The following is a 23,106-nucleotide window of genomic DNA, read 5'->3' on the forward strand; positions in this document are numbered from 1 at the left end:
CTTAACCATTTTTAAACGTCAACTTCAATGGGGGTGTGGACGTTCCAAGGATCCCGAGTAGCACAGACCCTGAAAAAAAGCTCTTGCAAGGGAAGTGACGTTCCTGTGTCGTCAGATCTGTGTTGATGTTTTGTGGGGAATGGAGAGCTTGGAGGACGGGAAGAGGGAGACGGTTTGTTATTGTTCAACTAGCTAGCTATCCCCAGAAAACAAAGCCAATAACAGATGATATCGATATATTTTGTAACTTAAGTGTTTAAGGTCGTATATTGCACAAAAACTGACGGCCTTAACGGCAAAGTAGGCCTACTAGCTACATTCTGGAAAGAAGGAATCGTCACCCCGTTGACCCCCTCCCTAACAGACAACCATGACGATTCTTCCGAAGAAGAAGCCGAACTCGAGTGTCGGTGTTTCGGACCACCCGGACGAGACTGACAGAAGGAGTGGCTCTGACCCACATCAACATCCACACGGAGGTCGTACAGGTGCAAGACCGAGGGCCTCGCCGCCACCATGGTCCTATCAAGCCGCTCCACCTTCGACAAGGGAGGATAGACGGAACGAAGCTAGCTCTCGGCCGCAGCAGGCCTCTCCCCCTCCCGTGGTTTCAGGGTCTCCTGTTGGACCTGGGGATGGTAATGGGACTGGAGGAATACCATGCGTTGCTGGGACACGCGGAGAACTGTCAGGCAGCGTTGGTTGTGGTGGGGGAATTGGAAGTTGTTGCTCGGGGCCTGGTCTGAGTAAAAGGCGACGACAAGCAACCTGCTCTGGGGTGGCTGGTGGTGGAACACCCGGCGTAGCTGGAGGTGGCGGTGGAGGTCCTAGTGCTGATTCGGAGGAAGGTGCGGGTTACAACAGTGAAGATGAATACGAGAACGCATCGAGACTGCAGTCTGAGGACCCAGCGACAGTGGAGCAGGTAATGCTGTGTAAAATGTACTTCATTAGTTCAGCTCATGGCCTCCAGGGTGACCACTACCTTCGTCCCGCAACTAGCTATTTAAATGAACATTTATATTAAAATGTCTTACTGTTTATTTCACACAGACTTTTTTTTTTTTGCAAAATGAAGCAATACCAGTAGCACATTGGTTTTAAATGGGCGTTCTAGAAATGACCAGTTTGGGAGTAGCGGGTAAAATGTATATGTTTTGAATGTCACTAGTTATTTGCTTTTTCCATCCAGGTCTGTTCTGTCAACCACATCAATTCAGGCGTCATCTAAAATGGAATGTGAAAGTATTCAAAGTTTGGAGAAATAATGTGCTAGCTAGTTTTTTGTTGTATGCCAGTCATTTGTTTTTATTACATAGCAGGTGTCATAATGCAGCACCTTTTCATTAAGCCTTATCATTAAAGACAGTCTCTGCAGGATGTGAACACTATCAGCGTCACAAACAATGGAGCAAATGCATCCCATTCTTTTTTCACATGCAAATAGCAGTTTGTTTGCTCTACTGCTAGTCAATAAATGGCATTAGGCTACAGGATAGCAATATCTCTGGCTAAATATGATATGATGTGGTAGCATTAAAAGCTAGTGTAGGCAAACAAGTAATATTCATCCATTAAAAAAGAGGGCTAAGCTAAAATGAAATTTACAGATTGTACAGTTGCTCAAAGATCTCAAATAAGTGTATTCCTGAAATTCATCATAGCTTCTTATTCTGACTGAATTTTCATCATTATGAACATATCTAGGCTGTTTATTATTTTAATTTTACCTTTATTTAACCAGACTTACCAGTTAAGAACAAATTCTTATTTTCAATGACGGCCTAGGAACAGTGGGTTAACTGCGTGTTCAGGGGCAGGATGACAGATCAGTGACAAATGAGGGATGCTATTTAATAAACCAGGAATTTTCAGTTGTTCTAGCATCACAGAAAGTAGGCCTATTTAATTGTTCAATCAGCAATAGTAAGCCTACTTCTCCTTTTCAGTGGTCATGTCCATTATTGATATATCTAGTCCTATTTGATTCTTCAAGAATCAAAATGCCATGAACATACTCATGAACTTAGTACAGCTGTCTTACTCCATCATAACCCAAAATATAGGCAAAGTTTGTTTCACACAATTGTTTATAAACAATGTCTTTTAAAAACCATGTAGCCTAGGCCTCTGCTTTTAAAAAGATTAAATAATTGCAATAGGTTACACATCGATTTGAATAAGGTGAATAGACTAAGCCAAGGCCTTGTTTAATAGGCCTACTCATACGGTTGGCTTTGAAGACATTTGAGGATATTTGTATTTTACCTCTCGATAAGAAAAGGACAAACTTAATACTACAACTTGTCATTAATGAATTAGCCTACATAAGTTGGAAACAAACATGTTAATGTAATGGTGTGGTAAACAAGGATTTTCTTTAATTCAGTTGGACGTAGGCTTGGCAGATATACCATTTCGACCATATACCGGGGGATTTTAAATTACCGACCATAGGATTTTCAATACCGTTTTTTGGGGAGGTCGGGGGCATCCCCGCCTCACGTGGGCAGTGGGGATGCATGCTACGCCACTGTTTATAGCTATAAGTTAAGTATAACTATAAGAAATCTAAGATGTCAAATAAATTATATCTAGCTCAGGGTTCCAGCGACACATTTGGTTTGCTAACTTGCTAGCGAAGTGTCTAGATGTTGTGATCAAGCTTCATGGTTACAGCAGAGACATTCAATCCCCTCCTGGATCAAGATCCCTATTACCTAAATTGTTTTGTGTAGGTTTTGTAAAAATAGCTCTCGTTGTGTGCACTTTTGGTAATATCGTATACCCCGGTATGACGTGTGAAAATCTGGATATTGCCAGTGGTGGAAAAATTACTCAATTGTCATACTTTAGTAAAAGTAAAGATACCTTAATAGAAAATGATTAAAGTGAAAGTCACCCAGTAAACCACTACTTGAGTAAAAGTCAAAAAGTATTTGGTTTTAAATATACTTAAGTATCAAAAGTAAATAGAATTGCTAAAAATGTACTGAAGTATTAAAAGTATAAATACTTTCAAATTCCTTATATTAAGCAAACCAGAAGGTTAAATTTTCTAGGTACTTTTTTATTGACGGATAGCCAGGGGCGCACTCCAACACTCAGACATAATTTACAAACAAACAAGCATTTGTGTTTAGTGAGTCCGCCAGATCAGAGGCAGTAGGGATGAGCAGGGATGTTCTCTGGATAAGTGTGTGAATTGGATCATTTTCCTGTCAAATTGTAAATAGAACTTTTGGGTGTCAGGGAAAATGTATGGAGTAAAAAGTACATTATTTTGTTTAGGAATTTGGTCAAATAAAAGTTGCCAAAAATATAAATAATAAAGTACAGATACCCCCCAAAAACGACTTAAGTAGTACTTTAAAGTATTTTTACTTTAGTACTTTACACCACTGGATATCGCTCAACCCTAGTTGGACGAAATGATTCAATGATTTGAGAAATTTTGGGCTGTTACCCATCTAGAGGGTGTCAACCTCACACCTTGCTGGCACACAGGTCTGCTTTAATGTCATTGGAGACTTTGTAAACAAATGTGTAGCTAAAACTCTATTTTAGCCTAATCTGCACTCTTGAAATGTTATTCCGAAAATACTTCAACAAGCTCACTTGAGACGTTAACGCAAGGTTGCCTCCTATGGTAGTCGGATAGACCTGCCTGTATAACCCACTGCATTGAATTACAGATGTTCTATTTCTCTCAGCAGGAGCACTGGTTTGAGAAAGCGCTTGGGGAAAAGAAAGGCTTCGTCATTAAAAAAATGAAAGAGGACGGAGCATGTCTCTTCAGAGCTGTCGGTAAGTGGACAGCCTTCTCATTTGCCCTCCAGTGGACCCAGGCCTTGTCTTTGAACTCGATCAATCCAACATAAAAACCTGCAGCAAAGATGTGCTGATCATTTGTTAAACCTTTAGTTGACCAGGGAGTCATACTGAGACCAAGGTCTCTTTTACAGAAGAGCCCTGAATTACAAAAATTACTAAACTGCATCAAATACGAAATGCAAGCGGAAACTAAACACGGTCATAAATAAACAAAAACATTAATCAGTAATAAGGTCCTCAATCACCAGCCTAAATTGCTCTAGAGGCACCGAAACGGCAAATCAAATGTATTTATAAAGCCCTTTTACGTTACCTGTACAGAAACCCAGCCTAAAACTCCAAACAGCAAGCAATGCAGATGTAGAAGCAAATTTAAGAGAAATTTTAACATTGTTCCTCAAATACAGTGCAAAAAAAACCTAAAAGCTGATTTACCTAACTCAGTGGAGACCGAAGGAATTTACAGAGTTAGCCATCCCTGAGACTGGATGTGGTAATTCATATGTTTTAAGATTATTAATGATGTAAGGTACAGTGGTAGTTTTTGTAAAAGGGCTTTATGAATAAAGAAATTAATGAATCGACCTACACGATGTCAAAGATTACCAACCTACTTTCTGGCAAAGAATGCAGTGATGTGAAATGCTCCAATGAAATGTGGAAAGAATTTTGAAAGAATGTCAGTAATGGACTCCATGGAGGAGCTTGAATGTTATGTACACGTTTTTGACATTGGAATGGTTAGCCTGCATTTTGTCTGTCTACCAGACATTGAACTAAATCAAGGTATAATTTGGTAAAGAGCAATGCCAACCAATTTCCGTTTATGACACTAGATGGCGCTACTTTATCAATGACGCTGTGACTGTATGAACCCTGTCAAAAAGCACAGGGGCAATTTTAATGCTTCTAGTTCATGTGTTTTTTAAAAATGAATTACTTATGTATACTATTTCTTGACCCAAAAAACGTTGTTTAGGCCTACTTGTAAGGTTTTCATTTTTGTCATTATTTTGTCGCATTTCTTCATGAATTGTTGTGAAAAAATGCATTGTTTCCCTGAATGTGTTCTGTCGATTGAGCATACCCATGACCTGGCCACCTGCAGGTGTCAGAACGGACTGAGAATGGCTCCTCTTATCTGGGTCTCATAGCTTTGTTATTACCCTTAGGCATGGATGGAAACCACATTCATATTGACCTACATCTATGAATTCACACCAGTTACATTTCTCTTCACACTCCCAGTACTTCTTGTATGAAATCAATCCATTCCCAAACAATTGGGATAGTTGAACAAGAATGGGGTTATATAAGAGCAGTCCTGAAATGAGGCTAGCGCTTTCCCTTCAGCCAGGTGCTCAAAAAGACTGGCCTAGTTTCTTCTCACTCCATGGGAAAACATTACACTAAATTACTTGGGAATCTGATGGAGGTTTGTTATTTTAGTTTAAAGCCTTCAGGTGTTTGCCTTTGTTTTTCTGGTTAATATTTTTATTTGATCTGGATACAGGCCTAGCTAAGAGAAGATTTAAACAGTAAAACAACCTGTATTCTTATGCATCAACTGTGTGTGCTTTACAACTGTTTACATATCACTCAACTGAATGAGGGTTATTGTAATGTTGCATTCTTCCTCTCCCAGCAATACGCAACCACAATACCTAAAGCACTCTCTTCTTAAACATAATACAGCTCTTTTAGTCACCTCACTTAAAACTAGGGTTCTCAGGTGAAGTCATGAAGGTCTCCATTCGCTTCAGTGTAACGTTTTGCCTTAAACTAGTTTCATTTCATAGAAATGAATTTCGCCATCAACGTGTAACAATAATACACAGACGACATGCTGGTGGGTTTTTCTACATCAGTGGTGTGAATGTGAGTTGTATTTGACGGTAATTCACCCCTGTCCACACCTGATGTGTTGTGGTGGGGATTTCTCAATGCTGTACTTTCTGCTTTGGTTTCAGATGTGGCCAGATCACATTTAGTGTTCCTGAGAGAAAGCATTGGCCTATCTAACCCACAACACACTTTTTGTAAACCGGTATATCTCCCCCTGTCCACTGAGTATAATTTACCTAGATGTTTAAAGACCTAGTATCATTCATTACTGACTTCTGAACTGTGATGTATTATGGCTTAACTAAGCTAAGCTACAGTGAAAAATATATATAAATGCAACAATTTCAAAGATTTTACTGAGTTATAGTTAACATAAGGAAATCAGTCAATTTTAAATAAATTCATTAGGGCCTAATCTATGGATTTCACATGACTGGGAATACAGATAAGCATCTGTAGGTCACAGATACCTTTAAAAAAAAATGTTGGGGCGTGGATCAGAAAACCATTCAGTATCTGGTGTGACCACCATTTGCCTCATGCAGCACGACACATGTCCTTTCCATAGAGTTGGTCTGTTTGTTGATTGTGGTCTGTAGAATGTTGTCCCACTCCTCTTCAATGGCGGTGCGAAGTTGCTGGATATTGGCGGGAACTGGAACACGCTGTCGTACACCTCAATCCAGAGCATCCCAAACATGCTGAGTGGGTATACAGGCCATGGAAGAACTGGGACATTTTCAGCTTCTAGGAATTGTGTACAGATCCTTGCGCCATGGGGCTGTGCATTATCATGCTGAAACATGACGTGATGGCGGGAGATAAATGGCACGACAATGGACCTCAAGATCTCACCACGGTATCAAATTGCCATTGATTAAATGCAATGGCAATACTGCACATTTTAACAAATGAAATTAGTGACATTTTATTGTCCCCAGCACAAGGTGCACCTTTGTAATGATCATGCTGTTTAATCAGCTTCTTGATATGTCACACCTGTCAGGTGGATGGATTATCTTGGCAACGGAGAAATGCTCACTAACAGGGATGTAAACAAATTTGTGCACAAAATTTGAGAGAAATAAGCTTTTTGTGCATATGGAAGACATTGTGGATCTTTTATTTCAGCTCATGGAACATGGGACCAACACTTTACATGTTGCGTTTATATTTTTGTTCAGTATATATTAGGCAATATATTTACATCTTTTTTTTAAGACTATCCTAAATACCCTCACTCCTCCTTTCATTCATTTTAGATTTTCAGTCACTTTGTTCCCTTTCCTTGCTCTGTTGGCAGAGAATAATGCATAGCGGAAATCGACTTGACATTAGAGCTGTGTGTAAACTTTGTGTGGAAATGTGGGAGTGGGCCACTCTAACCCAGGCAGCTAATCACCTGGTCAACCATCTAGGTTATCTGTTAATATTTTCCTGACACAGGCGCCAGAATAATAGAACTTCATTGGTATTGTTTTGGTTGATACATTTAATTGATATCCGTGAGATTAAAATGGTTAATGGGGCATTCCACGAAAATAGTCATATTTTAAGTAGAAATAGTGCACCAATGTTGAATTTTAAAAGCCTTTTATATTAAAACAAAGTTCTCTTTTACTTTAGATAACATGGAGAATTCAATCAATCAGATTTGTAATATTAATAAAGACTTTTTAAAGTGCACCCTCTGTGACTTCTAGGAAGACTTTAACCCTCTTAATCCACACAGTTTTCACCATCATTGTAAAGTCCTAGTTATTTTGTTGCATTTCTGAAGATCATTATTTATTTAATGTGATTAGTGATTCATTTACGTCTGTCCCTCATTATAAAGTCAACCCTGTTCTGTGAACTGAACTCTTGTTTTAATATGGTGAAACTATGCCTTTAAAAAAAAAATGTAAAAGTCAAAAGCAACATTGAACATGTGATAGTCAAATCATAGTGTAAAAGCAGTTTAGCCGGTCATGTATTTGTTTAGTGTTTTCTGGTGGAAAACTGAGTGGTGGAGCAGAACACGTCAACCCTGTTACCATAGACGGACACGTTCCAAATGTTAATACATTTTTGGGGGTGAAGCTTGCATTCAATTGCAACTCCTTGTTGCACGCAACAAGCTTCCATTCCTCCTGTCACAAGGGGATTCATGACTGATTTAAGATGAGATCGTCAACCCTGTTAGTTTTATTTGGCACTTTAATAGGCAATTACTGTAGTAATTCCTTTTCCCTTTTAACCTGCTGAAATTAGAACGTGTTTTTTTATTAAGTTCAACAGCTCTTTATGACAGAATGTTAAAAAAAACAAACAAACATGTAAACACTTCTCAAAATGCACTGAATTGGTGCAATGACCCTAATATTGAGAGGACTTATTGGAGAAATGAATTGTCACTGTCTTTCTCTCATCAATATCGAGCCTGATTTGTGATAATTGGTTGGTAGTGGGACACTTGTGCAAAAGGAGCTCTAGTCTAGACCCTTTGTGCTTTTGATCCCTACCCTTTCTTGATTAACAGACTGGAACGCACACTGCCAATGAGCCAGAACTAACAGTCCCTGCCTAGCACTTATCATTCCCAGGACCATCTCTTCTCTACACAGCCCAATTCCACTAACTATTATTAAAACACTTTTTTTTGTGTGTGTGCCTAAGATACTAACTTTTGTTTGTATGTTTTTGTTCGTTGCCAATCGCACAAGATAATCAAATATCAATCAAATATGTCTGACAGTTCACATACCATGGAGCATTGCTTTGATCAGAATGTCCTACTAATTCTATTGCCATGGTTTCATATCAATTAACATTCCAGCAGTATTCTCGCCAACCTTGTGGCATTCTCAGGTATGAGTGATACTATCACTAGTCACAATCCTATACGGTCTGTAAGTAGGAATGTGAATTACACATTAACATGCCGGGGCTGAAACAAGTTAAACCTGTGTGTGTGGAGACTGTAGGTCATTTCAATTCTCAGGTGTGTGTATGAACCTGTCGGAGAAAGCCTTCAATTATGCAAAACACATTCCAGCTGCATGTGACTCTGGGTTGTGTGTGTCCAACGGGTTGTGTTCAATGTTTCTCTGTCTGTGGTAGTAAACAAAATGATTGAGATTATTTCTGTCTGGCATCCAGAGAAAAGACAGGTGTGAGTTAACATGTCCTTTGTTTGTGTTTTACACTGTGAATGTATTTTTGTTTAGCATTGTCTGTCCATGAATCCAAACATGGATACTTGCTGCACAACAACAATGATGTCATCCAGAGAACCAGGCTTGATTGATAGACCCATAGCCTCTTCTCATTTCCTACTTTTTCCCATGACAACATTGATGGGTTCCCCAGTCCTTTGATTTCATTGTGCGTTAAGGTGCGGTTGAAATTCCTTACCGACAATGTTGACACGGTAACGGGGTCTCCACTAAGGAAAAGAGTTGTGTGCATTGTCATGGTGTTTAATAAGCCCAGAGGGGCTTTAAAATAGTCTAAACTTCTTAAAGAAAGTTCCAAATCCACATAGCCTAAATTAAGTTTATGACTGGTCTCTCTGTTTTACAAAATGTATTAACAACTTGGCCTACAATCTGAGGTAGAAGCCAGTTAATATATTTTCTTTGCTAAGTGAGTGAGTGTCCCAGGAGGCTCAGGATTTGTACCTGCGACTCCCCAAGCCACTGAACACACAGCCTGAAGGCTGACAAGAGCATCTGGATATTATGCTCTCACATTTTCATAGTAATACAATTACTGGCATGAAGGCTACTGGCTGAGCTTTGATAACATTGAAGCTGCTCCACTAAGGATCTCATTTTATTTGTCTATTCAAAAAACGTAGAGCAAAGTTTGAAGCTAAACTGGAGTTAAGATTTTCTGTGGTGCATTCCAAAGACGTGGATCATTGTGTTGACCCTGTGCTTCTTCCAGGCCTCAGGACTACACATTTCATAAGGATCACTAAACACTACCCATGTAACCGGTCAGGACAGCACATTTGGTGGCCTTTGACCTTTCACAGTGAGGTCATGAGCGAAGCTAGTTGTACCTGTGTAAATGAAACTTCAACTGGCAAGATCTTTTTTTCTTCTTTTTTTTTAAGCGAGAGAAAAATAAACACTGATCTTAATTTTGTATGTGAAGGCACACTGTACTGGTGAACTTAGATATGGTGCCCTTTGGCTTAATTACTGTTACAGTGAGTCTACACATTTTCGTCTGTCTGGTCTGAAAAAGCAGTGTTTTGCAATAATCCCAACCAGCATAGACGACTGTCTGAAAAATTGAGAAAGATTGGAGATCACCCCCCACTATCATTTTGAAATGTTACCCAGAGTCAGTCCGATCAGAATACACTTCATGATCTTAAGCCATACTATGATTCAGAAGTGATGCTAATCTTAAGTAATAATTGTTCATTTGGACTTTTTGAAGTTCACACATCGCTCACTTTGCCCTTTTGCCCAATTGCACATTGCTCTTATGAGTTGCAATAGTACAGACAACACACACCCACACACACACACACACACAACACGTGGGACCCCCCCCCCCACACACGCACACACGCTGGGTTTAGTAATTCAGAGCTTGTAAGTTTGAACTTTTCCATATTGAAATGCTTCTGAACTGTTAGATGAAGGTGAAGACAGTTAGAGATAAAGGGCTGTAATGACAGAATAAGCCCTTACAATTGAGGATTTAAGAAATCTTTCATCCAGTTTTAGGCCTAGCAGCCTGATTGAGGAAGTCTAATTCGGGTAAGAATTACACTGAAGCAAGCATTGAGGCCGCAGTGTAATTTTAGCTCAAAAGATCAGACGGTAGTAGGTAGGCCTTATCTGTGATTAGATGTTGAATGCAGTTGACATAGGTAGGGGGCTATTGATCTGTTTATGTTTAAAGAGCAAAGTTCAAGTTGGAGATGTCCGGTCAAATACAACAGGTCACTGGAACCTGGCAGTATCATTGTCAAATAGGTTACACTGCTCTGCCTTTGACTGTGACAGTGGTGATCATCTCTTCCAGGATCATTCAGTGGGTCAGTATTCAGTAGCAAAATATCAACAATGGTAGCCATGATTCACCTGCATCTGACTGGCTGGGCTACCTTACCCTAAAATGTTCTAGTTCTTTTGTATGTCCACTCAACTGTGGTGTCTGAAATGGTATGAATACAGGGCCGTTCATAGCATTCAATATCTGCTCTCAACTCATCTTCTTGAGTTGATTCTGCCCTCAGCCCTTATTACTTTGTTTCCTGGCCAGAGTAGCGTGAGTGAAGCAGTCTCTAAGGATCTTTTAGTAGCATGTCTTATTACAGCCTACTCCAAAACTGTTTTGAGTTGGCAAAACACTGCAGACTGTGGGTTTTTTCTATCTTTCCACAACTCCCTGCATGAAGACACAATGGGAGCAATGTCAGGCCTTGCCGATATGATTCCAGTGAAGAGCAGATTTCTTTATTCACGTGCTTGTTCTCCATTGACGGGTGACTTAAGAGTAAATTATGCATCATTTAGATAAACTTTATCAACCGTTGACAGACCAGCAGGGTAGGAACCGAACTAATCTGCCTGTCTCTAGTTCTGCATAGAGCCCTGCCCCTTTCTTAGAAATGCACTCATTGGTTACTTACCAGCATTGCATTATCGCTTGGTTATAGCTAGTATGCATGTGGTTTCTGGTTCTCTGTGTGGTGTTGGTCTCTTCTTGTGAAATGTAGCCTATCTATTCAGCTCTTTTCTCAGTAATCTTGCACATAGAATTTCTTCCTCTTCCATTTTTCTCGTCAGTCTCCTCCTCATTGACCAGTTGCCTGGTCATGTTTTCTGACAGGCATCAAACCCCAGTTCATCATATTCACCAACCCTACCCATAGAACACTGATGGGTTGCTTTGGTGGGATATTCTTGGTACAATATCTCAGATTGTTCTGGCAATTCTCACATAGAAACTTCATTGGGAGGAAGAATGTTTTTTAAATTTGACATTTGTATTACTATTTTTTTCTGTTTTTATCATGATGAAAGTCATCATGATGACCCTGTGATCTGTACATGATACATCCTGGTGTCACTATAGTTCTTATATGGAGTATGTCTAGATTCTGAAATACACATTTACACATGAATTTATTCAACATGAATGATATATATCAGACTACCCATTTTTAGATTGTTCATTTTTAGAGGTTTTGTTTAGAACAATATGCTCTACTACAAGTACATCGCATTTCCGGAGTGGGCTCTGCAAATTCCGAAGTTCTAATCCATTTTCTGAGCACCGTGAATGGTAAATGGTAGGCATGTGCCGAGTACTCGGACAAAACAAGTATCGTAACTGATATGAATTTTCCGAATATGATTATGACACAAGTCTATTTTTTGATTGTCCATGATCGGAAGAAGAACAAAAAAACTATTTCAGCTGCCAACACACCTCTCTTCCATTCAAACAGTGTGAAGCACTGTGTGTGCTAAATGACTGTTGGCTATTTCTTCTGTCTGTAAAGAAACGGGCGGGGTATCGGTTGAGCCTGTTGCAACGATTGGATTATAACATATGCCGCTCTTCCTCTGCTCTCATTCCCAAGACAGACACGTGACGATCTCTTTAACTCACTTACTCATCTCCAAACATAATTTATGAATCCGTAGCTAGTCATTGTTGTTCAATCTACAACTGAGGAGTGCTTCATTCTCTAATAAAGCCCTTTTGTGGGGGAAAACTCTTTCTGATTTGCTCCTCTGTCAAGTGAAACAATACATGGGTCAAGTGAATTCACCGACCTTCATCTAAATCTGTGTCTGGATTAAATGCAGGCAGTAGTAGCCAGCCATGCATTAAGCTATTTATTAGCCAATTTAGTTGATAATTGAATTGGACTAAGTAAGTAAATGATGTGCATTTTCATCTGTCAGGGTAATGTACCTTTGCAACTCAATATTAGGAATGTCTTCTTAATGTTTGCTATACTCGGTGTGCATTCTATGGTCAAATTGGGGCATATCATTATAAGTACCAGAGAACTCACTCTGAAGTTTGAAGACTATATTCTTCAACAAAAACAAAACAAACACGTTAAATCAAAAAGGGTTGTTTTATGATATTCATACTAATAGTTGTAATGTTGAATAAATTAATGTGTATTTCAGAATGTATGTTGGAGCCCACTATAAGGCAGGGGTCACCGGTCAATCTTCAAGGCATTCCTAGTTGATCAGCAAACATTTCTGTAGAAAAGCCAACGATAAAGGAGTTGATAAAAGGCTTGCGCTCTTTTTGAAATGTTATTTGTGTTGCGTTGGCGGTAGGTGCACTTGATTCAGAAGCCCTGCGCACCGGGTAAGCAAAGTGTTCCTATTTTGAACCATTTAATTTGTCTGAAAAGACTCCAGTTACCCAGTGGACTGGGAGATCTGTGGCTAAATGAAGTGCTCCTACTCCACTGTCCAATTGGATAGCTCATATCACCGTCCCAACAGAGCTTCCACAACCCCGGCCACAGCAAAGTTTGATACTAACTAACTAACTAAGATTTAATAACTTTCAAAACCATGACCACAGAGAGACTCTCAAAGAATACAGCAAAGAGCTGCTGTATTTTATGAGTGAGTTCATGTTAAAAAATGTGTTCAGCGCTGTCAACACTGTTCTTTTTCAACACTATTACAAAACATAAAACATGCTTCTCACTACTTCCACTCACGCAGCAATGAATCAGTAGCCAAGAGTATCGATAGTCCTGCGTTGTTGTTATTATTATTATTATTATTAGCAGCTCGTCCTGTCTATTTTAATATCGAGGAATATTTCACTTTATTTGGTCATAGGAACAACATGAATTTGTGCATGAGGCACATGCGGTGCGACTAGAGTTCACCATCAGGTGGAAGACGCTTTCCCCTCTCTCTGGTCAGTCTCACCATAGGAAGGAGAGGCAGGGACCGTGAGAGGCGGACCCTCTGCCGCTCTCGCCCGCCCTTCCGCTGAGACTAATGTCGTGTTCAAGACAACTGGGAACTCAGAGGGGGGGCGAGATCCGACTGGGGGAAAATGGTTTTGAACGGTCATCCAACTCGGGAATTCAATGTCGGAAACTCTGGCATCTTTCTAGACCTCCGACTTGAAGATCACTGACGTCATGATTTGACCTTGTTTTTTTTTCAGTTGTCTTGAAAGCACCATGACCATTAGATGCAGGTACCATCACTCCATTAAAAGAAAAAGATAATTATTTAAATTTGTGCTCAGCTGTGCCTTGCAAGTGCTACACCAACTGATCTATTTTGTAATCAAAGCTTGAGTTTTGAAATATGGTTTGAGAAGAACAATATTGTGTGGCCAGGCATATAGCCAATATGCTGTGATAATGTATTAGACCTAATGCACAAACCTTATTCACATAGAACTGTTTTATTAGGTTAATAGTAATAAAATAAAAAAATGTAAGTTATGTTTAAAAAAGAATCTGAGCGGTAGATCTCTGCTTGCTTTTTGACTGAGAAAGTGATCGTGACTCAGAAAAGGTTGGTGTCCACTGCTATAAGGAATATAATGACACTAAGATGTCTGTATCGTGTACAGTTCACAGATCAGTCTAAAAAGGGCTTAAAATGGCCACTTTCATCATGGATTTTCTAAAAAATGGTTTGTGATACAAATGTAAAAAGCATTTCAAACATCCTTCCTTCTAATGAAGTTTCTATGTGAGAATTGGCAGAATAATCTGAGATACCAGCCCCTTCGTACTCTTCATTGATGATTTTTGTTATTTTAGAAAATGGCTGAAGGCTACATGACAAATCAACCACATAACTAAATGAGGTCCTAGCATCTGTTTTGTTCAGAAGTGAAACGTGCAGTGGAAAGATCTCATGAGAATGGGATTTTTGGCAGATGAGTCAGATTTACACCAATGGGTTTGGGGGTAATCCCCATCTCAAACAGCCCTCCTACACCTGTCCAAGTCATACTTCACTGGAGTTCACTTGGTTCATAGACCATTACATCTCAACCTCATCAGGGGAATTGGGTACTGAAAGCAGTCAAACATGTGACTCGTCTCCTCTAGCCTAATTCTCCACCACTTCTTTAAACCAGTAGGTCACAGGCTGCTGAATGATATTTAAACATCCATACATCTGAATTGTAGGCCTATTTGTTTAAATCTGACTCTGTCCAGATTGACAGTGAGGAACATGTTGAAGGTCAGGAACACCACGAGCAGCTCATTCAGGCGTGTTGCTGAGGCATAATGACAAACTGGACCTGCCAGAAAATGTGCCCTCCATCCAACACTAGCCACTTGGAGTGTTGCCAGTGCCACATCTTGCCATGAGAACATTCAGTCACAAGGGAACTAGAATATTTTGTGCTAGTCATACACAAGCTTCAAAACACTTATGGGGTTTTTTTGTAGTGAAATTCAAGACTACGTTGTCAATATTGACATTTTGGAACTGACATTTTTCAAAGACTTTAATAACCACCCTTCAGGTTAAAACATGGAGGCTGTTTACTCTTTTTAGTTTGCATTATAGATATCTTTATTTAGTTAAAATATATGTTTGGTGGTGGGAAGTAAGATAGCTTTTACTGTTATTCTATTTCCATAACCATTTTTGCTAAATGTATTTCTGTTCCTGCCCTGGTTAAGCAGGTTGATGCTGAGAAAGAGGAAATTGACTAAGAGTTTCTCAGAATCTTTGTGGCTTCCATTACCATGTGACTTGCCGGAATGAAGACTGAAACGGGTGCTCATTTGCATATTTTGCGCTGGTTGAGGAAAGGGGGGTCTGTGGAGAAGAAACCTTTTTAGTTTTGTTTACATATGTGGATCATACAAGTGACTCAACTCATCTCTCTATATAGATCACGTATAGCTGGGGATGCAACCACAGAGAAAGCCCGCCAAAATACCCCTTTATAGTCAATCTACCATCTTATGCATTCAAATGTGCAATACTGATGATAAAGCATTTGCACCTGCTTTAATAAAATAGTCCGAAAGATTCATATTGATTACAGTACCAGTCAAAAGTTTGGACACACCTACTTATTAAAGGGTTTTTCTTTATTTTTTTACTATTTTCTTCATTGCATAATAATAGTGATCAAAACTATGAAATGTAGTAACCAAAAAAAGTGTTGAAAAACTCAAAATATATTTTATATTTGAGATTCTTCAAAGTAACCACCATTTGCCTTGATGACAGCTTTGCACACTCTTGGCATTCTCTCATCCAGCTTCATGAGGTAGTCACCTGGAATGCATTTCAATGAACAGGTGTGCCTTGTTAAAAGTTAATTTGTAGAATTTCTTACCTTAATGCATTTGAGCCAATCAGTTGTGTTGTGACAAGGTAGGGGTGGTATACAGAAGACAGCCCTATTTGGTAAAAGACCAAGTCCATATTATGGCAAGAACAGCTCAAATAAGCAAAGAGAAACGACAGTCCATCATTACCTTAAGCCGGGAGGGTCAGTTAATTAGGAAAATGTAATGAACTTTGAAAGTTTCTTCAGGTGCAGATGCAAAAACCATCAAGCGCTATGATGTAACTGGTTCTCATGAGGACCGCCACAGGAAAGGAAGACCCAGAGTTACCTCTGCTGCAGAGGATAGGTTCATTAGAGTTACCAGCCTCAGAAATTGCAGCCCAAATAAATGCTTCACAGAGCTCAAGTAACAGACGCATCTCAACATCAACTGTTCAGAGGAGACTCTGAATCAGGCCTTCATGGTCGAATTGCTGCAAAGGAACCACTACTGAAGGACACCAATAATAAGAAGAGACTTGCTTGGGCCAAGAAACACGAGTTATGGACATTAAACAGGTGGAAATCTGTCGTTTGGTCTGATGAGTTCAAATTTGAGATTTTTGATTCCAACCGCTGTGTCTTTGTGAGATGCAGAGTAGGTGAACGGATGATCTCTGCATGTGTAGTTCCTACCATGAAGCATGGAGGAGGAGGTGTGGGGATTTAGAATTCTAGGCACACTTAACCAGCATGGCTACCACAGCAATACGACATCCCATCTGGTTTGTGCTTAGTGGGACTATCATTTGTTTTTCAATAGGACAATGACCCAAGCCCAAGAAGGAGAGTGATGGAGTGCTGCATCAGATGACCTGGCTACATTGAAGAATCTCAAATATATTTAGATTTAACACTTTTGGTTACTACATGATTCCAAATGTGTTATTTCATAGTTTTGATGTCTCCACTATTATTCTACAATGTAGAAAATAGTAAAAAATAAAGGAAAACCCTTGAATGAGTAGGTGTGTCCAAATGTTTGACTGGTACTGTAAATGACATACAACTGCATTAATCGTACTTTGTCAGTCATATGCTACTTCATACGTATTCATTTGATCTAGGCTTCGTCAGAAAGATGTATGTTGCATTTTGTTGTAACATCTAATTCCCTCTTGTTTGTAGCTGATCAAGTATATGGAGACCAAGATATGCATGAAGTTGTCCGTAAACACTGCATGGACTACTTGGTAAGTTTTCTTCTTTCTTTGGTTACCAGGCAGATTTCACCTGTTGGGATTTTTCATAATGAAAATGTGTACTCTAATTTCAGACGAAAAATGCAGACTACTTTTCGAACTACGTGACAGAAGACTTCACCACGTACATCAACAGGAAGAGGAAAAACAACTGCCACGGGAACCATATCGAGATGCAGGCTATGGCAGAGATGTACAATCGACCAGTGGAAGTTTACCAGGAGGGCACAGGTGTGTTTTTCAGAAGTGGGCCATGCCAGGTGCATTGTTATCAGAGCTAATGGCTCTCTGGTAGGTCCTCTGTAACTCAGTCAGTAGAGCAATGGCGCTTGAGACGCCAGGGTAGTGGGTTCGAATCCCAGGATCACACATACGTAAAGATTTATGTAACCATGACTAAGTTGCTTTGGATAAAAGTGACTGCTAAATAGCATATATTATTATTACTGTATACAGTTTGTAATTTTTGAGTTTTATGGCCTTTGATGTGTAGGCCTACTTGAAAGAGATTACTAATAGGTACTCCTGTGAGTTATTGGACTGTTTTTCAAACAGGACTGACATTTTATTATTGATTAAAATCTAGACCATTTGGGCATTTGTGTTTTAAATTGAATTTCTTCTGAATAAGTGTGGACATAGTAGTGCACTACATTGATCACGTAGTTCTGTTAACTCTTTTTTCCCCCCTCTCTTCCAGAACCAATCAACACGTTCCATGGCATTCATCAAAACAATGACGAACCAATCAGAGTCAGCTACCATCGTAACATTCACTACAACTCTGTGGTGAACCCCAACAAAGCAACAATTGGAGTAGGCCTTGGGCTTCCTGCTTTAAAACCAGGGGTGGGTACCTACATCTTGTCTATGGGATTTAACACTGAAGTGGGCAATATATCCTTGTGGTTGTTACATTACTAGAAAATAAAAACAGTATTTAGATGTATAAAACATGCCATTTCAGGACAACTGGTAGAGTGTTATGTAGGCTCAGCTATAAGATACCTTGGTCTCAGCATGGCTCCCTGTCAGAATAAAGGTTAAATGTGTGTTCTGGAGAATTTCATTAGGTTCGCTTGATTAATTGATTCACCTTGATTTACGATGCTAGAGATGTTGGCCCGGTTTACGACAGTGTGACTGTCTTCTTCCTGAGTGTGACTCAGTTGACCCCTCTGTCACGCTAAATGATTGTTTGAAAGCACTGTTGCCTAATCGTTGCTTTTCAGTGCATTGCCATGTTCCAGCTGGCAGCCTGCATTGCCTCTGAGTCACAGACTCATCTCACATTGCAGTGTCATTTCAGTGACGAGTAGTTTAAGTTGAGGTCATGATTATTGGTGATTTATTGACATTAACCAATTAGCAGCTGGCTAGCATTGCTGTGAGTGTTGTTATCTTTTCCTGTCTTAAACAGGTGGTTGTTATCAAATTTGACTAAGTTGATTAGCCAAATAAAGTTATAAAGGCTTTTTGGATGCTGCGTTGGTTGTGTAATAGTGCAATTGAAATCTTTCATAACTGAATCATTCGGAGATCTTGTGACTTTCCCCTGACGAAATGGATGACGTCCATGGGTCCATCCAGACACAGTCAGGCAGCCAGGCACACTCAGTCAGAGTGGAAAAGTGGGAGAGAGGTGACAGTCTTTGGGTCATCATAGCTTAAGATCCCTGCGAGATGGGAGCGTGTGGCTTGGAGTGTCCCACTTTCAGAACACATACACATCAAAGGAAGGGAGGCTGAGCTCAGAGAGGGGCAACATTCCACATGTCCCCGTCTCTCTGGAGGAGCCTATTAGCAGTACACTGTGCTGTTTGTGTTGAGATGCCTAATGATAACACTACCATGATCAACAAGCAGCGCATCATGGTGAATGACCCCACAGTAATTAGAAAACACTAGCCTGGGCTCCTTGGCCAGGAAAACCACTGTAGCACTCAACAGAATAGCTGTTGGTTGATGTATATTGTATTTATTGAAGATTCCTGTTTTGTATTGTTATTGGTTGAATGTTGGCAGATGTTTGAGCCAGTTAGAAGCGACAGTGTTTTGATTACAACACATTAATGAGGATGGAGAGTCTTATCTACTTTTTTTTTTTTTTTACTTTCTAATTTGGAAAGGAAAAACATATTGTCTTAGTGTCATTGTTTGTCAGTAAACAGCTTCACATTGCGGTTGTCATGGAGTGCTAGCTAGATAACGGTGGTACTGTTGAGGTATCTTGGGTACTCAAAGTGCTTTAGAAGCACATCAGATGTTATCGGTAGGCCTAAGGAGTTGTTGTTAGTTGGGACTTTGTGCATTGGTCTCATTCATCATATTGAGCAGGGCAGAGGACCATGACGTTATGGGGAACAGACTGTGCAGTTGGATTGTTCAGGCACTAAGGACATGTTGTCTTCCATGGGCGGAGCTCCTACATAGAGGGCCACACACCTAGCCATCTCCATTAAGCCTTAGATTAGGAAACGGGCATGCTTTCCCAGAAAGGCCAGAGGCAGTTTTTCCATTTGCTAAATTCTGAGTGTCCTGATTGTCTCTTACTAATGCGCGCATGGACAAAGATATCAAAGAGCTGGAGTCATTTCTAGACGGATAACGAAACATTCTCTTGATAGCCAGCAGACTAAACTTGTCAAATCTCCTTGATAAGGTGTGAAGGATCTAAAGAGTTTTTCTTTGTGGTTACACATTGTTACTTGGTCGTTACACATTGTCCCCTAGGCCTGGGAATTGCCGGGGATCTCATGATATGATATTATCACGATACTTAGGTGCCAATGCGATATGTAATGCTATTCTCATGATTCTATATGTGCATATTGCTCACCATATGTCTGCTGCAGAGGGACAAGAGAGAGAGTGAGAAAAGAGAGTGAGGCACTCTCACAAGAGAGTGAGCCATGAGAAAATGAGTTTGGATCCCTAATTTAAAAATTGAGTTTTCATGCAGGCCCAGCCAACTAGTGCAAAAATGATATTGTCGATATGATATCATCAAAAATAATATCCCGATATGTAACTATCGATTTTTTTCAGTTTTATGTCCAGTTAGTGACCTTTGTCCTCTCCCTCCCTCCCAGCAGTATGTAGACCAGTCACTTATGAAGAATGCTATAAAGACCTCTGAGGAGTCATGGATCGAGCAGCAGATGCTGGAGGACAAGAAGAGAGCCACGGACTGGGAGGCCACCAACGAGGCCATTGAGGAGCAGGTGGCCAGGGAGTCCTACCTGCAGTGGCTCCAGGACCAAGAGAAGCAGGCACGCCAGGTGAGAGAGAACTTGGAAGTACATGGCAGATTAAAGAGCAATTCAGTGACATCCTTCTTAGAAAGACAATAGTACCACATTTGGTTCATATGAATCTAGTGTCCAGTATTGAAGTGTTGCAGCAGCTGGCATGTGTTTTAATGAGGTCCATGTCTCCCTCTCCTCCCAGCCCCGAAAGGCTAGTGCCACCTGCAGCTCGGCCACCGCAGCATCTTCTAGTGGTCTGGAGGAGTGGAGTGCCCGCTCACCCCGGCAGCGCAGCTCAGCTCCCTCACCGGAGAACACTGACCCCTCTCACTCAGACACAAGCAACAAGCCTCCCTCCCCTGCTGGGGCAGCCCACATGTCCAAGCCCCCTTCACCTTGTGCCCCAGGTTCGTCACTGTGACAAACCATCAGAAGTGTCATGAATCAACTGAGAGGGTTGTGAATCAAATGAACATTGGAATCATAGGGTTTCATCTTTGTCTCATGATGGGAATGTCTCTCTGCCCCCTACTCTAGGTCCCAGCAACCAGGCTTGTGTTGGGCCTGATAGACCCACCTCCTCTCTGAAGTCTCTGTACCCAGCCCTGGAGTACCGTGCTATCATGAAAGAAATGTCACCCACCGCCTTTGGTAAGATAATCACTTGCTCTTTCTTTACTTAAAGACTTACTCAATTGAATGCATTCAATTCAGTTGAAACAACTGTATTACTCCCCTTAGGGCAATTACAGCTGTTGTATGTTATGTTATTTATATGTTATTCATAGAATGGGTAGTATGTTCAGTTTGAGATGTAATATTTCGCTTGGGATAGTTTTCAACACTAGCTGCAATCCTTAACATAAGGCATATCAATCACAGTGTTCTAGACAGTGTTATTACACATCCTCTGTTGTGAAAGCACGGTGCTGTAGCTGCTGCTGGACTGAAGACACTTGAATAACAACATATGTATGCTAGAGATTAGTGGAAATTTTTGTTTTATTTTACATAACTTTCAAATGTTAATGATAGGATAGGTTACAGTGTATCATCATAATGTTTATTTTTTATTCGATTTATTAGGATCCCCATTAGCCAACGCCAATGGCGAAAGCAAATCTTACTGGGTTCCGACACATAACGAAAAATACATTACAGACAAAATCATTTCAAATGTACATTTAAAAAAACTGTGTGCGCACCTATCAGTTATACATACATGTAGCTTTAAAGTATTTGGGTCACCATAGGACATGTCTTTTTTTTAATGATAATTTCTCATGATGGTATATTCTATCGCTTAGCAACTCTGTATCTGAAAGGACAACAAACAGGAAATCAGAAGAAGAATTGTAAAAACGTAGAATAGTAGAAACATGAAACAAGGTTGTGGTGCCGGAGCAAAGCTGAAAGCGGATGCACTTAACCTGAAATTTCCTCCCTCTCATATTGGCTGGGTCGTGATTGGGTGCATATACTGCCACATTTGTATTTGTGTACAAGCTTTTTCAACCCAAACAAAATCTATGTTAACCACTGTCACTAATGTGCAGAATATAAACAGCAACTAACAATATTTTATAAACTAGTAATTCCAATACCCCTCTTGATTTCAAATAACTACCAGATTTTTTCCCCCCTCAAAATCCTCTTACATTAGAATGCTAGAATGTGTATTTTTCCCTTTCTCTATGGTGTAGGCTTAACAGACTGGGAGGATGATGAGATTCTGGCCTCAGTCTTGGCCGTTTCACAACAAGAGTACCTCGACAGCATGAAGAAGAACTCAATGCATAGAGAACCCTCTCCAGACAGCAGTTGATAAAGGGGATCAAGCACACACACAACGTCCCCTGGAAGGAAGGTGGCTGAACGGGGAAAAATCCAAACGTCATCATGTAACCATCCAGTCTTCTCTCCTCCTTCTCCCTATCATCCATCTCTGCCTCTCCACACTTACCAATAAAGATCCAGCATAATCCGACTCCACCCCCTTCCTTTCTAATACCATAGACACCATCATTGGACTTATTTAGTTGCATGTTTAATTGAACACAACCAATATCATCATAGAAAACAAGAAGAAAAAATATATAAAAATGGTCATACTTATCCTCTTAATGATTGGTTAATATAAGTTTGTTTTATTTTCTTTTCTTGTTTGGGATGAAAATACTTTTTTTTTCTTGGAATAAAAGAGGAAATCTTTCTGAAAAACAGCATTTTTGTGTATTTCTTTTTGCTATAACTGTACTTATTAATTTCATAGCCACTCGAAATGATATACACTTCTAAATATTGAATTGCATTTTACCTGAATAATTGATTGGATTTGTACATAACGAGTGCAATGGAATTACCATTTATGTGAGTTTTTTCCTCTCCGTTATTGCCGCCCACCAGCGCGCCCCCTTCACTGTTTACTTGTGGGCACAGGTTTTTACTCCCACCTAAAATTAACGTTAACCTCCCGGCAGCATTTCTTTCACAAATTAATCTGAAAGGATTATATCCAAACAATAACAGACATATGTGCTGAAGGAAATTTGGCTGCAATAGTGACAGGCAGACAATACTTTGTTATTATTAATCTATTACTATACTGTCGACGATGACAGAGCTGTGTGCAATTTACTTCAGTAAAATTTTAA

General features: G+C 40.0%; 1 protein-coding gene across 3 annotated transcripts; it reads left to right on the forward strand.

The window, feature by feature from the left end:
* Nucleotides 1-103: 103 nt before the first annotated feature.
* On the forward strand, nucleotides 104-22,677 carry otud5a (OTU deubiquitinase 5a). Of its 3 annotated transcripts, none has more exons than XM_024385131.2 (9): nucleotides 104-925; nucleotides 3,714-3,807; nucleotides 17,131-17,195; nucleotides 17,279-17,435; nucleotides 17,905-18,053; nucleotides 20,297-20,485; nucleotides 20,655-20,859; nucleotides 20,990-21,103; nucleotides 22,156-22,677. In XM_024385131.2, exons 1-9 carry the CDS (start codon nucleotides 371-373, stop codon nucleotides 22,275-22,277), a joined length of 1,650 nt encoding a protein of 549 aa, XP_024240899.1. In that variant the 5' UTR covers nucleotides 104-370; the 3' UTR covers nucleotides 22,278-22,677. The 3 variants fall into 3 exon arrangements, with proteins under 3 accessions (XP_024240899.1, XP_024240902.1, XP_024240900.1); XM_024385134.2 differs by having other exon boundaries at nucleotides 3,717-3,807; XM_024385132.2 differs by having other exon boundaries at nucleotides 105-925; nucleotides 20,300-20,485.
* The last annotated feature ends 429 nt before the right edge of the window (nucleotides 22,678-23,106 follow it).

The sequence above is a fragment of the Oncorhynchus tshawytscha genome, linkage group LG22 (genome assembly GCF_018296145.1).
Source record: "Oncorhynchus tshawytscha isolate Ot180627B linkage group LG22, Otsh_v2.0, whole genome shotgun sequence".
Lineage (NCBI taxonomy): Eukaryota > Metazoa > Chordata > Actinopteri > Salmoniformes > Salmonidae > Oncorhynchus > Oncorhynchus tshawytscha.

Excerpts from the sequence above, each read along its gene's own strand:
- otud5a (XM_024385131.2), top strand. The coding sequence starts at position 371 with ATGACGATTCTTCCGAAGAAGAAGCCGAACTCGAGTGTCGGTGTTTCG. Across the intron at positions 17,436-17,904 it reads AGTTTACCAGGAGGGCACAG|AACCAATCAACACGTTCCAT; the intron begins GTGTGTTTTTCA and ends CCTCTCTTCCAG. Across the intron at positions 20,486-20,654 it reads AAGAGAAGCAGGCACGCCAG|CCCCGAAAGGCTAGTGCCAC; the intron begins GTGAGAGAGAAC and ends CTCTCCTCCCAG.